Source organism: Nesoenas mayeri (genome assembly GCF_963082525.1).
Source record: "Nesoenas mayeri genome assembly, chromosome: 1".
Classification (NCBI taxonomy): domain Eukaryota; kingdom Metazoa; phylum Chordata; class Aves; order Columbiformes; family Columbidae; genus Nesoenas; species Nesoenas mayeri.
Genome location: NC_137541.1, coordinates 105,981,637 through 105,996,078, shown reverse-complemented (window position 1 = coordinate 105,996,078; position 14,442 = coordinate 105,981,637). Strand labels below are relative to the sequence as shown.

At 42.1% G+C, this 14,442-nt stretch overlaps 1 protein-coding gene across 1 annotated transcript in view; it reads right to left on the bottom strand.

Annotated features, from left to right (window-relative positions):
- REPS2 (RALBP1 associated Eps domain containing 2) overlaps positions 1–12,559 on the bottom strand; it is a gene marked incomplete at both ends in the record, with an annotated part of 101,189 nt that extends 88,630 nt beyond the window's left edge. The window contains one exon of the mRNA XM_080342127.1: positions 12,350–12,559. Coding sequence (XP_080198253.1) covers positions 12,350–12,559 — 210 coding nt within the window. The remainder of the gene's footprint in view (positions 1–12,349) is intronic.
- Between the last annotated feature and the right edge of the window lie 1,883 nt (positions 12,560–14,442).

Below are 14,442 nucleotides of genomic sequence, written 5' to 3'. Positions count from 1 at the left end.
CATTTGACACTGTCCTGCACCATCCTTGTCTCTACATTGGAGAGACATGGATTTGACAGATGGACCACTCACTGGATAAGGAATTGGCTGGATGATCACACTCAAAGACTTGCAGTCAATGGCTCAATGTCCAAGTGGAGACCAGTGACAAGGGGGTCAGTATTGTAACTGGCACTGTTTAACATCTTTGTCATTGACATGGACAGTGAGACTAACTGCACCCTCAGCAAGTTTGATGACAACATCCAGCTGAGTGGTACAGTCAACACAGCCATCCAGAGGGACCTTGATAGGCTTCAGAGGTGGGCCTATGCAAACCTCATGAAGTTCAACAAGGCCAACTGCAAGGTCCTGCACATGAGCTGGGGCAATCCCAAGCACAAATACAGGGTGGGAAGAGAATGGATGGAGAGCAGCCCTGAGCAGAAGGACTTGTGGCTGTTGGTTGATGAGAAGCTCAACATGATCTGGCAATAAGGGCTTGCAGCCCAGAAAGCCAACGATGTCCTGGGCTGCATCAAAAGAAGCATGACCAGCAGGTCAAGGGAGGTGACTCTGTCTCTCTACTCTGCTCTCATGAGACCTCACCTGGAGTCCTGTGTCCATCTCTGGGGCCCCCAACATATGAAAGACATGGATCTGTTGGAACGAGTCCAGAGAAGGGTTGTGAAGATGATCAGAGGGTTGGAACACCTCTCCTGTGAAGACAGGCTGAGAAAGTTGGGGTTGTTCAGCCTGGAGAAGGCTCAGGGCAGACCTTACAGCAGCTGTCCAGTACCTAAAAGAGGCTTACAAGAAAGGTGGAGAGGGACTTCTTACAAGGACATGTAGTGATAGGACACGGGGTAATAGCCTTAAACTGAAAGAGGGGAGATTTACATGAGATATTACATGAGAAATTCTTCACCATGAGGGTCATCAGGCACTGGAACAGGTTGCCCAGAAGTTGTGTATGCCCCATCCCTGCAAGTGTTCAAAGCCAGGTTGGATGTAAATAACCTCAATGTAAATAACCTTAAGAATTATTTTTCTGCCAACATCAGCACTGCCCAGTGCTGCTCTTTCTTGTCCTGAAATAATATTTGCTCTGACCAGTGAACCCAAGACCTGTCACACTGTGAGGTACCAGGTGCTATAACATCGTCACACCCAGGGTCCCCATCCTGCTGCTTTCCTTTCACAACACTCAAAACATGTTTTGACAGGCATGACTTCACAGGTTTTTTTATAAGTATACTCTATCTCCAGAATAATAATTTAGTGCTGTTTTTTAAAAAATCCACAGTTAAGCGAGGGTAACAGCAAGTTACAATTCAAGTGCAAAATACCCCAAGCATACTATTTGTTACAGTGGTGCACCACTATCACATACCAGGTGTAGAAAACAGAAAGCTGAGACTCTCTTCATTTCTAACTTCAGTGGCATTTCATGAGAAACCCAACCTAAAGACTGGGTAAGATTTTGGATCTGTAATTTTTTTTTTTTTTTGGGGGGGGAGGAGATGTTTGGTTTGTTTTACGTTTTCTTTGTTTATTTTTGTTACTGACAGGCTTTTCACGAGACTACTCAAGGACTCTGTAAGAAGCTTCAGACATCAGCATAACTTTAAACCTTATGTTATCCCTTTTCAAAGGTTACCAGGTTCCAGCCTGTTTCACCTTCTATCTGCAGCAGACATTTATATTTATAACCTGCTAATTACCATGGTATCTAAAGCATCTAATCAAAACCAGAAACAAGCAGTTTCCTGGTTCCTGCCTTTTATTACTCAACAACAGAGAACAGCAGTTAACAACATAATTGGGATTTATTTATTTTTGCCTCCTGATCTTCTCCCAAACCAGATAGCCTCCCAATACACACACTGGCCACCTGGCTGACCAAGCTTCTTCTCCAATGTCTTTCACAACCACTGCTTGTAATGAGATTCTCTGCTGTCCCGCTCCTACTACCACCCAGCTCCTTCCATCTTCAGGTAAGGTCTCCACTTGTCTTACATTCTTATAACAGGAAACTACTTTTAGCCCACCTGTTCTTCATTTTTCCTACCAGAACCATAAAGGATCCCACGTAAGTACCAGAAGCACAAAGAGCTGCTGGGAGACATGAACATCCCAGTAACCAAACCCAGCCAATAACCTGGAAGTCTGCCCACAATGACTTACTATCACTTTGGAATAGCCTTGTATTCTGCTTCCTCCTCTTACTCTGTTTAAGAAAGGAATTACTGTATTTTGGGTCTAAAGGACAATTTTCAGGACCCCTTTTTACCATTAATACTGAATTCAGAGTTCATAGAAGAGAAAAATAGACAGTCAGGACATATGAGATGTGCACATAGCTAAACAGGAGAATATTTCTAGCAGTTACAATTATCTAGGTCTTCCACAACTTCAACAATGACAGAAAAACTCATTCTTCAGCGAGAGAAACTTTTTGCCTCTCGCTTCTGAGCATGAGAATCAACTGCACAGCAAACCTAACACTTGGTGTCTCCCAGCCCTCCATCTTTTATACTTAAAAAAAGCATCAGCAGAACAACAAAAAACCCACAACACACAACAAAAAAAACCTCACCTGTCCCCCCTCATAACCCCGCCCCCCCAAAAAAACAATGAAGCATTCTGAAAGCAGTGACAGAAAGTGCCTCCAGTTGCTAAAAGTCACAAGAGTTAGTATTCAAGAAGTGACAAAGAACACACACGTGAACACCCTGACAAATCCTCCCCAGTTAGATGGCAGCCACCAGATCTAGTCGTCTTGGACCAGACTAATTGAAAATATTGCAAAATCTTTACATTCTTCCTGAAAAAAACCCACTCCAATTCAAATAAGCCTTTCACATTTCTGCCAGGAAATGAAATATTTTGTTCCAGGTTGCCTTAATACAAAGGTACCACAGAGCCTTGTGGACGGTGCAGATTTGTTGTTCCACACCCTTGTGGTTCCTCAGCAGACAACATTTATGAGGCACCACAGTTTCCCTCCTGAACAAGCTGCCTGGCCACCATCACTGCTACATACAACAGCAGAATTAGTCTAACCTATATAAAGAAACACAGATTATTACCTCCTTCCCAAACTTTATGTATTTAAGATGTCATACATAGTGCTGCAACACATAAGCAGTTCAAAAAAAGTGTCTCAATTTAGTTCAATAAATTACAGGCTTCTAAACATTTCCAAATAAACTTATCTTGTGAACATTTCTCACAGTTAACTTTGCCCTAGAAGGCCAGAAGTAATTACGGCATTTCCCATAACAATGTAATTCTGGGTTTTGTTCCACTTTGCAGACAAAATGAGAACCTACTAATACAGAAGAAAATAGACACTCTGTGATGCAACATGCACTTTCAACACAAACAGAAAACACATATGGATTTATCTCCCATTTCATCAAAAAATATATATATTTTTTATATATAAGCAGCTGTCTTCAGTAGTTACTGTGATGTGATTTTCTAGACTGGCTCCCCTCAAAAAACTTGATGCTCCTGTACCCATCCTACTTTAGCGCATTCAGCATGTTTACAACTACACAGGTACTTTCAAAAGCAATGCAACAAACAACTGCACAGCTGTAGAGGATAATGTTTTGGATGTCTTAATATCACAAATTCAGATCCTTCTTTAGTTGAGAGTTATGGATTATTTTTAGAAGACTGAAGAGTTGTCAAAAGACTTCTTAACTTAAGGTGTACCCTTGTAACTAACTCCATCATATATGGTGTGTATAGAGGACACTTCCTGCCTGCCTGCCCTTGATCTTATTACCCAATTTACCTCTAGTGTGAATCAACACACCACTTAGAAAAACAGCTTAATTTTTTTTATCTTCCACATCACTAAACAAAACTCTACAATTATCACCATTTCACCCAACATGTTTGCACCTTATGTGTTGAAATGCATCACTTAGCTAGTGAGAACCTACTTGTTTGTGTCTAAACCAAGCATTCGTCCTCAATTCAGCTAAAGAGCACAGGACTTCAAAGCAGCAATATCAGAATCAAAGACACCATCGTCTCCAGTGCCCATGCACTGTACACTAGCATTTTACAGGACATTTTATTTCATTACTTGTATTTGCATTTCTATCTGTATATAGTATAGGCAGCCTATGGCTACTAGAACATAAATATGTTCTTATAAAGGCAGCAATTATTCAAAGAGGAAAAAAACAAATAAACAAACAAACAAAACCATAAATCACATTATTGAGTTGGTTTTGTCTCCCTTACCATTTACTTTTATTTTTGGCATTTGAAACCTTCAAGGACTTCACCTTTTACTGCCCCACTGCTGTTACTCTTGGTAACAAAATAATTCTGACTGTATTTGTTAGGCCAGGTCGCTTTGCAAACGATTAGACACATTGTTTTATTCTGAAAGACCATCATCCTGGCTTCCATAGGACATCATTGTGTAAATTATGCCAGAAGTAAATAATGCATGAAATGTGAAACGTTAGATATGCCAAAGCTGATCTAATGTTTCTTGGTGTGGAAAGAGACACTTTAAGAAGAATAAAGGATATTTAAAAAAAAAATAATAATAATAATAATAATAATAATTTGAAAGGCTCATGCCAAAAAACACTTGAAACGCTAGAATTCAGCTTCATGACTCATACCATAGTGAGCAAGCAGACACCACGGGCCACGTTCAGACAGCTTAAATTCAAGCTCAGCCAAGTGTTTCCCATTAGCCGACTCTAAATTTTCAGTGCCATCAAGCCAGTGGGAATATTGAGGTCTGAATCTAGCATTTTAAGTATGACCCCACTCAAAGGTGTAGCTCCCCACCACCTCCTGTCAGAGAAGAGGCCCAACAGAGGTGCACCTTCAGATTTCAGGACTATGCAGATGCAAGGGTAAGATACTGGAAGAACCATTTGCAGCTTTTTTGGATGAGGGAAGACTGCTCAAAGCAGGAAAAAACCCACAAGGATCAAAACTAAAACAGCAATAGAAAACACTGAAGATGTGCTTTGGTAGTCAGGCTCCCTGAAGTTTCTCAACACCCTTGTTTTTTTACAGACATTTGCTAATCACGCTGCTGTAAGTGGGGCACTCCTGCAGCCCCGCTCCGTAATTTATGTTCATTAGGAAGGCTACTGAATGACTTAACCGGGTAGAAGGACAATTCAACAGGCAGTGTGTAACCTCGGGGCAGTTTTAGGCAGGCCTAGTCCCAGCTGGAGCGGGCCCACCGCAGGCCTGCTCTGCACGGTGTGACAACTTGCGGGGGGACACCTGCCAGGGACAAGACTCCTCTCCAAACGTAGCACCCCAGATAAAACAACCAGCAGTGTGAAGCGTCTTAACCTTAATGTTTGCAAGGTAGATCCATGGGAGAAATAAGCTATTTAAAACATTATTTGAGTCCAAAGAGATAAAAGCCTAATTTAATGTTTTTCTAGATAAACATCAGTCTCATCAGTTGGTCACCATTAAAACAAGGGTTTTTTTAAAACAGATATGGTAACATTTTTGTATTTATCAACAAGCTTTTAAAACATATTTAAGCAACCATATATTATAGCTTAATAAAGATCTTAATTTTTATTTTGTAAGAAATTTGCTCCATTATGATCTTTAATAAGAGATACACCTACTTGTGTAGGTACATGTAATATATGCAAAGTTAAATTTAGATGAAAACTGGGATTCATTTAAAAATACCCAGACCTTCTTCATCTGCTAGAAAACGAAAACCACACATTACTTACATATACAAACATCTAGAAGTTTATAAAAACATGTTTTGTCTTTTAAACACTTTGGTAAATAAACTAAGTATCATCTGCAGCTGGTGATTTAGCTGATTATTTCTGGTCACTGTGTCCTACCAGATGACAGAACAAACAGATCTCATCCACCCACATCTTTCCCCTTCATCATCATATCTAAACTGCAGGAGGGGTGGGGGGGAAATATTCTCTCTGTTCAAAAAGAGAGGATTAGTATTTGTCCACAGTTGGTTTTCTACTCCAACAACCTTTTCTAGTTAATTATCCACCAACTCAGCTGTTCAACTTTTTGACTGCCTTCAAAAGTTGAACTAGCGCATATTGCTCATTAATGTTTTATTTTACCATACTGTTGGTATGTTTAGCCATTAATACATCAAAGAATCTCTCTTTATAAATATATTTCTCAATTCATAGTATCTTAAATTTAAATAGGTTATTTATCCTGATTCGTTGTCACAGAAATGCTTGTTCCATCTTTCACAAGTTTGTCTTGACTAAGTTTTTCAGCTCAGCTAAATTCATGTTTTCCGAGTTTATACCAGCCCTCTTTTGTAGGGGGTGTCTGTGCTAGATTCCCCCACTGATGGAGCTGAATTCTGTGTGTAACATCTCTTTTGCAAAATAGATTGTGGACAACACCAATCTGTACATAAACATCACGATACTGACAGCGTATTGCTGTAGATACATGCATAAGTAAAAGAGATTATATGCAACTGCTTGGTGAACCCACTACACTTATGTAAATATCATTAAAAAAAAAAAAAACACTTAAAAAATTCCTCATCATCACTGTTTCATATTGCAGCAATCTCTCATAAAGAAAGTTATTTGTTTTCATCCCAACTGATCTTTTTCCTCCATCTCTCTTGTAGAGTTATTTTAAAATCAGTGGCACAGCAAAGCATTATTTTATTGGATAATAAACTAATTAATTCATACTTTGTTTTAATGAGAGTTAATTACTGAAGGCTACAGGACTTGACCAAGCTAATTCTGACAATCCCACTGAATGTCTGTGACAAGCAGGTCTAGGAGTCTCTGGTTTTGAAGTGTGATTTGAAATACACTTGGGCACAACAGCTTCTACAATCTCCTACTGTGTATCTCAACACTGAGGTGTTCAAAACTACAAATCTTCTAAGTAGTGACTACTAAAAGATAGTTTAAAATATAAAGAATAGCTTAAAGATGTACTAGGACCTCTTTTTTAATGCAATATATCATCAAGATTGCTTCAGGTGAAGTTTTACCCTTTACTTTGGTATAATTTAGATTTTTTTTTTTTTTTTTTTTTTTTTTTTTTTTATAAATACTACTACTATGTTTTTTACATGTGGATTATGCATGTTCCTACTTACACAAGCACAAGCTTGCTTGTGACTCCAGAAAGACAACGACAGTTTGGGGGACTGTGGGCAGAAGTATTGACAATGAAACATCAGTTTTCCTTTCCTCTTCTTGCTGTGTCACTTACATGAAGTTGTACCCCCCTTTTGTTTCTTGCTGATTCAAATACATCAGTAGGATGCAACCCCTCCATGTAACCCATGTAACCCAATGTCACTTTTTGATGGACTTTTGGTTAGTTGGTCAGCCAAGCTGCATTTCCAGCACTAGCATAATGTCAAATTCTGTCAAAGGGCACAAGAGAGCAAATTTTCTCTTTTATAAAGTAAGTTCAGACTATCATCACTCAAAAAGCTCCTATTTTAACTGCCACAGTTATGGGTTTTTTTCTGCCTGTTTGAGGTAAACAGTAAATCCCACCCCAGCTATCATGCAGGTACTAATTTATGCTTATGGAATTAAAACAATATAGAAAAGCCAGCCCTTGCTGGCCTTTTTCCAAAGAAATATCAACTTTAATTTTTTTAAAATCTATTCACACTTCTGCCTTTTGAACACAAAAAGGCAGTTAAACTGTAGAGTTGTAACTATAGAGACAAGTCACGATAAACACAAATTAACTCACGAAGCCTGTGGAAGAAAAGGAAGATCTTTGGTCTGTGTTCCCTATTCAGACAGAGCTGGAAGGAGAGTCCCAGCTAAAAAATGCAGTGTCTGTGTAGCTCCGGCATCACACAATTAGTACTTGTCATCCTCAGAGCTCAGAATAATGCAGTGTGTTCATTCGCAAAGGAAAGAATGCGTTTTCTTAAGAAAATTGGATCTCTCTGCTGATCGCACAAGTCCACAAATAAGGTTAAGGTTTATAAAACTGGGAATTAAAGACACCATCAGACAACTAAGTGAGAATTAATCAAATAAATCAAAAACTAATAAAAAGAGATAAGCATTTCAGTGTATATCTTGAGTCCAATCCTTCTCCCTAATTTCTCAGACAAAAATCTTCAGAGACCACAGTAATAACAGCAAACAGTAAAAGGAGCATGAGGTGCCTCCCCTTTGCAGAGCAGTGGGCGATAACTCTATAAAGCACTGTTTTAACCAAAATCCACACAGCCATCAATCATAGAACACCAGATTGGATGGGACCACAAGGATCATCTGGTCCAACCTTTCTTGGCAAAAGCACAGTCTAGACAAGCTGGCCCAGCATCTGTCCAGCTGTTACAGATTGATTGCCCAAAATGAGACAAGGCAAACCAGCCATCGTCAATACCCACGGCACAGCGGCTGGTGTGGGGTACCGACATCCCGATATACTCAGGGAGCGTAATCAAACTGATTCCTCCAAGGAAAATGCCAGAAATGCCAGAGAGAGGTTGCCCTGTGGGCAAATGAACCTGTTGTCATCTACTGACATCAATCAGCAGTGCCTCCTGCCCTGAGATGCAGTAACTTCTCCCTCCCAGCTATTCCGTACCTCTGCCTGCCTTCTCCCCTCATAGGCAGTGTTACCGATACTGATCTATCTAACAAAGTATGCTGTGGAATTGCCTTTGCTTTAGCGATGTTTTTGTGACCCCAGTGAGTTCAAAACCTAAGTTCACATCTTTGTCCCTTTATTAGGAGCCAAAACACAGGGAATATCACTTTCAACTTAACCAGCATGGGTAAATATAACCCCAGCTGATGCTGTTCAGTTTCTTCTATTTCTGACAGTCTCCATAACTGCATGGCACACAGCTAGCCTGTTCCTTTCTCCTTTAACACACATATTGTAAAAAATAAAAACATAAAACAATCCTAGCATGGATCTTTCATCCAAGAGATGACAGACATTTTACAGAGTTACTTTAAAAGTCCGTGGTGAAAGATCTGCCACAAGCTTTGTGCAAGTCTAAATAAAATCTTAACGGTTCTGCCTTTAACCACACTGTATGGCTAGCCAAACACTTCCAGTTCATGGGGAGGCATGATTGTGCTGTACACAAAAAACATGCTGTCCCATCCCTGTGATACCATTCTGCATTCTGTAAAGTGTCTGACATTTTTAATTTGAGTGCCAACTTCAACCATTTTTCCAGAACTGAAATGCTTCTTGCTGTGTTCATTCTTTGATCCCTTCTGTAAGGAAAGTTATATAGGTATAACCTCTCCTGTACCCGGTTGCCCAGCAGAATAGCTGCCTTTAATGAGCCTGGGTGTGATGAATCTGTGTTCAATCACTTCATTCTTAGCAAGACGCAGGACTCTCAGGTGCACACCATCTGCTCCTACTGACCCGGCTGCTCTTGGATTTCTTCCATTTATTCCAGCATTTCCTCTTCTGGCACATGCTCTCACATTCCCTACCTGCTCTCTGTTACCAACCCTCTTTCCTCTAAATAACAACAAAAAAACCCCCAAAAAAACCCTTGCCTGTTTGCAGTTTGGGAGCACAGTTCACTGCTTTTCCCACAGGAACTGCCATGTCCAACAGCAGTCCTCCCACTGGGGTGCACCCATACGATTTTTGTCTAGACCACAAACCCTGACGTGACAGTTTGGGAAGGTGGAAGGAGACTTTCCGTGATGCATGTGATCATCATCCTGATCACCAAGAACTCTCCATCAAAGACTAAGGAAAGGCTCCTTCTCCCTCAAAGATTTATCCCACTTATTACAGGTACAAATCCCTGAAGTCAACAGCACAGGTTCAAGACTTTGCTGTGGCACTGAATGCCAGTTCTGGAAGCAACCTCATCTGTAAAACTGCTCCTCAATGAACAACTTGAGAATAAAAAAACGTAAATTGCACATTGCTTAAGCAAAACAGCTCATACGTGCCTCTTGTTATAGCCCATGCAAGGGCCAGGGAATGGTGTGAAGCACCTTCTGAACTGTGCAGGCTCTGCTTAGTAGAAATCTCCCCATTTCAGACACAGCAAAACTCAGCAGGACTGTTTCTCAGTGGGTCAGCAGGGATGCCTGCATGCTAAGTATTAATTGTGACAGACAGGGATTTTAAAAAGCATTTAAACATATAAAGGAAGCTTTAATGGTCAAGAATTCTTTCATATAAAACATGTTCTTTTAACCTAAATGAGTTGCCTAAAATGGGCATTCCCTATACTAGAAGAAAACATATATCACAAACCACTATGCTCTGTTCCCATAATTGTTAGAATGGTAGGGTTTTTTAAACAGAATCTATTAGATTGCATTTTTGGAAGATGATAAAAGACAAAGTATCAGCAAATATCTCAAACAATGTTGTGGGTTTTTTCCCCTACTAGAACATCCACATTTCTATTTTTTTTTTAAGCACATTATAGTAATTCAATTTTTTCTTAAGTTCTGCTAAATGTTTGTAAGAATACCTGACAATGGTGAGTTTTGAAGACAGGCATTCCAGCTGTAGAGCAGAACGCCTGTGCAATTAGTGCCAAATAAACAAGAGGGGAAGGGCAGGAAGGAGGAAAAGAACCAGCCCCAGATCCCACAGGCCTTATTATGTGAATATTCCTGAAGCCAATTACAGGCTTGTTTCCCAGTAACATTCTGCTCACAGCATAAATATACTTGGAAATTATCTAAAATAGTAAAACCAAAAAGAACATTAAGAATAAATAAATAAAAACACACACCACAACATTTCTGGGCTTAACTTACACATTACAATCAAAATAGCCCTGAAAATTTACTATAATAATATGATAAAAATAATTTCCCTGAAATGATAGGGTAAGGAACTACAAAGCAAAAAACAGGAGTTTCTTTCCATGCTACTTTACAAAATGAAGTGACTAATAGCAAATTCACAAAAATTTACTAACAGGACTTAAACAAAATTCTTAAATTTGCCTTCTTATTTAAAATGAGATGCCAAATTCCTTCTCATTGAAAAAGATCTAGTCTTCATGCTAAATCTACACGAAATCTCTACTTTTACTGCCCAGTTCACCTGCAAAACTAAGGCTACTGTATGTCTCAAAATGAAGCAGTACTAGGGTGCTCGGTGATATTTTTGTTTTGCACATCTGGTAAACAGTAAGAGAGGAAAAATATCCTTGACATATCATCATTTTCATTCAGAATAACCTGTGTAATATGAATTTATGTAAGTCACTACAAGATGAACTGACAGTAGAGGAGTTTAGTACCCTCAGGCGGTGGCCAGGTATAACTATACTTCAGCTCAAATTTGACGTGACTTTTTTCTGCTTGATAAATAAAGAGTACAGAAGAAAAAAGTTCCTTATATATAGTAAATAAAATCAAATAAAACTACCTCTAGTTTATTGTCAGAAGTATTATGCAACTACAGTTGCATCAAATTACTAATCCACAGGTGGAAAAGACCACAAGCCCTGCTCTTCCCTGATACTGGAAACTGGGTGGCACAAGCATTCTCATACCGTGACCAAGCTCCTCAAAACTAAGGAGGATTTTGCCTTTGTAGCCTGTGTTGGGGATCTCTTCTGGGACTCTGCTGCTATGATGGTGCGCAAGTCTCTTACTTCCCACCCAAATGCATTTGTTCTGAAGAACAGACATATAAATGTCGCAACGTCATTTTACCTACAGATTTTTTTTTAACAAAAAACCCCACTTTATATATATATAGATATAGATATAGGTGTTGAGCCAGGAATTAAACACATGGTATGTATTTTGTAACTTAGCGAACACAGCTGTCTCTACGATATTCGGAGGCCCTTTTGAGGAAGTTAATGACATTACTAACCCGACCCGGGAGACCGCATACAGACGCCAAAGGGCTACGCACAACCTTACGCTTCGCCCAGTGACTCTGTGGCAAAGCACGACCAAACAGAACACCGCCCGTCCCCAACACACAAACACCTGGAAGGAAGAAGAAAGACGCGTACCGAACAACTGCAATACTAGTAGCGTGTATGGGGAAAAAAACCAACCAAACAAACAAATAGAAATAAATAAAAGGGACACAAAGCAGCCCCCGACACCGCCATCCACGCCGCTGCAGGGAGGAGCCGTGCCCCGCTCCACACCCGTTTCGGCGCCGGCACTGCACTGCTCTGCTCCGCTCCACCGCCGCGGACGGAGCCGCCGCTCGTTTCGGCCGCGCACAGCAGGGGCGTCGGGGCACCGGCCCGCCGCGCAGCCCCCAACTTTCCGGCGGAGACAGCGCCAGCCCCTCTCCCGCAGGGCTGAGGGAGCGGGTCCCGTCCCCGTCCCACCCCGCAACTTCGGGGCGAGCCGGCCGCCCACCGACCCACCTGGTGCAGCGTGTCCGCGGGCAGCTGGGAGGCCCGGAACAGCTCGCCCACGCTACTGCCCCCGGCGGCCGCCTCGGGGGGCGGGCAGCACCGCGAGAAGAGCTCGGAGTAGCGCTGCTGCTCGCTCTCGCTCAGCGGCAGGAGCAGCCCCCCGGTGCCGGCGGCAGCAGCAGCAGCAGCAGCGGACCCCCCCGCCGGCCCCTGCTCCATGGCGGGGCGGCGCAGAGTAGCGGGAGCCGCGCCGCCCGGGTGGGGGGAGGCGTGGCGGGCGGGCGGGAGGCGGCGCCGCGCTGCGGCGGGGAAGGTGCAGTCCCCGCCTCCCGCCCGGTGCGGCCGCCGCGCCGGGTCCGCAGTGACCCGGCCGCCACTGACGGGAGCCGCTATCGGCGCCTCCCCGTCCCGGCCCCGCTTCGACCCTTCAGAGACGGGCGATGAAGCTGGTGAGGAGCCTGGAGCACAAGTCTGATGAGGAGCGGCTGAGGAAACTGGGGCTGTTCAGCCTAGAGAAAAGGAGGCTGAGAGGAGACCTGATCACTCTCCGCAACTACCTGAAAGGAGGTTGTAGCATGGAGGAGGTTGGTCTCTTCTCCTGACCAGCAAGTGATAGGACAAGTGGAAATGGCCTCGAGTTGCACCAGAGGAGGTTCAGATTGGATATGAGGAAAAATGTATTCATGGAAAGGGTTGTCAGGCACTGGAACAGGCTGCCCAGGGAAGTGGTTGAGTCGCCATCCCTGGAGGTGTTTAAAAGATGCATAGATTAGGTTCTTAGGATCATGGTTTAGTGCTAGAGTTAGGCTATACTTGGACTTGATGATCTTGAGGGTCTCTTCCAACCAAAATGATTCAATGACCCACTGCTCTTTCCCACACGCAGCTGACTGGGCTGGCCGAGTCCAGAGTTGCTCATTTTACTCCCTAGATGTCACCAGCCTCTCCAAAAGTACCACCTGCTGCTGAAAACACAGCACGGGTACTGCATTACGGAAAACTAATACTGTTACACCCTGAGCTGAGTCCTAATGAATGGCAGTTTAAGAGAAACACCTTACTGTGTTCTCAACAGTTTTTGCTTTAGCCTGGAGGGTAAAGAGCCCTCTATTTGTGGAGACAAGATTCCTCTTCGTTACTCCTCTCTCATGCGTTAACCCTGTAGATGTTTCCCTTACAGGTCCAGCACCTCCTTAAAAGTCAGGCAGTTCATGACCAAAGTTAAGAGGGATGGGTACATCCCAGAGGAGAGGATGTTTATGGGACTCATACCAGTTTTTGGAGCCTTCCCTCCCTGCAGTTCTTTCGGGCATTTAAAGAAATAAAGTAATCAACCTGAAGGTGATCCTTCCTTCTGAATGCCGATGACCTGCAGAAGAGCGCGCCTTCATGGCGCCTCTGGTGCTGAGACACAGGCTGGCCCAGGAGAAATCAAATTACCCGCTATTCTCTTGCAGTCCTGAAGCATTAGCAACATCTGGCTAGTGTTGTTAGCCATGTACCTAAACGCAAAATGTTTAGGAAGTCAACATGGTTTAATTTTTATGTGCTTGTTTACTATTAATTCTGGCAAAATATAAAATGCAAATATAATAATTTTACATAATGTTTTTACTGGAAAATATTAGGTTAGGTTTACTCCATTTAAAGTTGCTGTCAGTTTAATTTATATTTGTAAAGCAAAAAAAGGACTTTGGTAACACATGACTTCTGTCCTTGTTGCCAAGACCTGTTACCTCTTAAAATCTTATTTAAAATTATAATACTCCATCCTCTCCACATCATGTATCTGTGCCTCCTTCTCACCTGCACAAAACATGCAAACCTTGAATTCCCCTAATCTGAAATGCTGATCTGTGCTTGTCCTCTCAGTGTTGACAGTTGCAGTTGTTGGTGGCTGAATAATTGATGATTGTCTTTAGGGACGGAGTATTATGGAGGTCTTTGTTCCTTTAGGGACAGTGGATTGTCATGCTATTTTCTCATTTTAAAAAAATATTGTTTGGAAGGAGGGCAACACTCCTTCAGAAACTGAATCTTGTAGCTCAGCTACTACGGGCAGAGACCCGTAGTAGCTCCAAAAAATTCTATGAGCCCTCTTG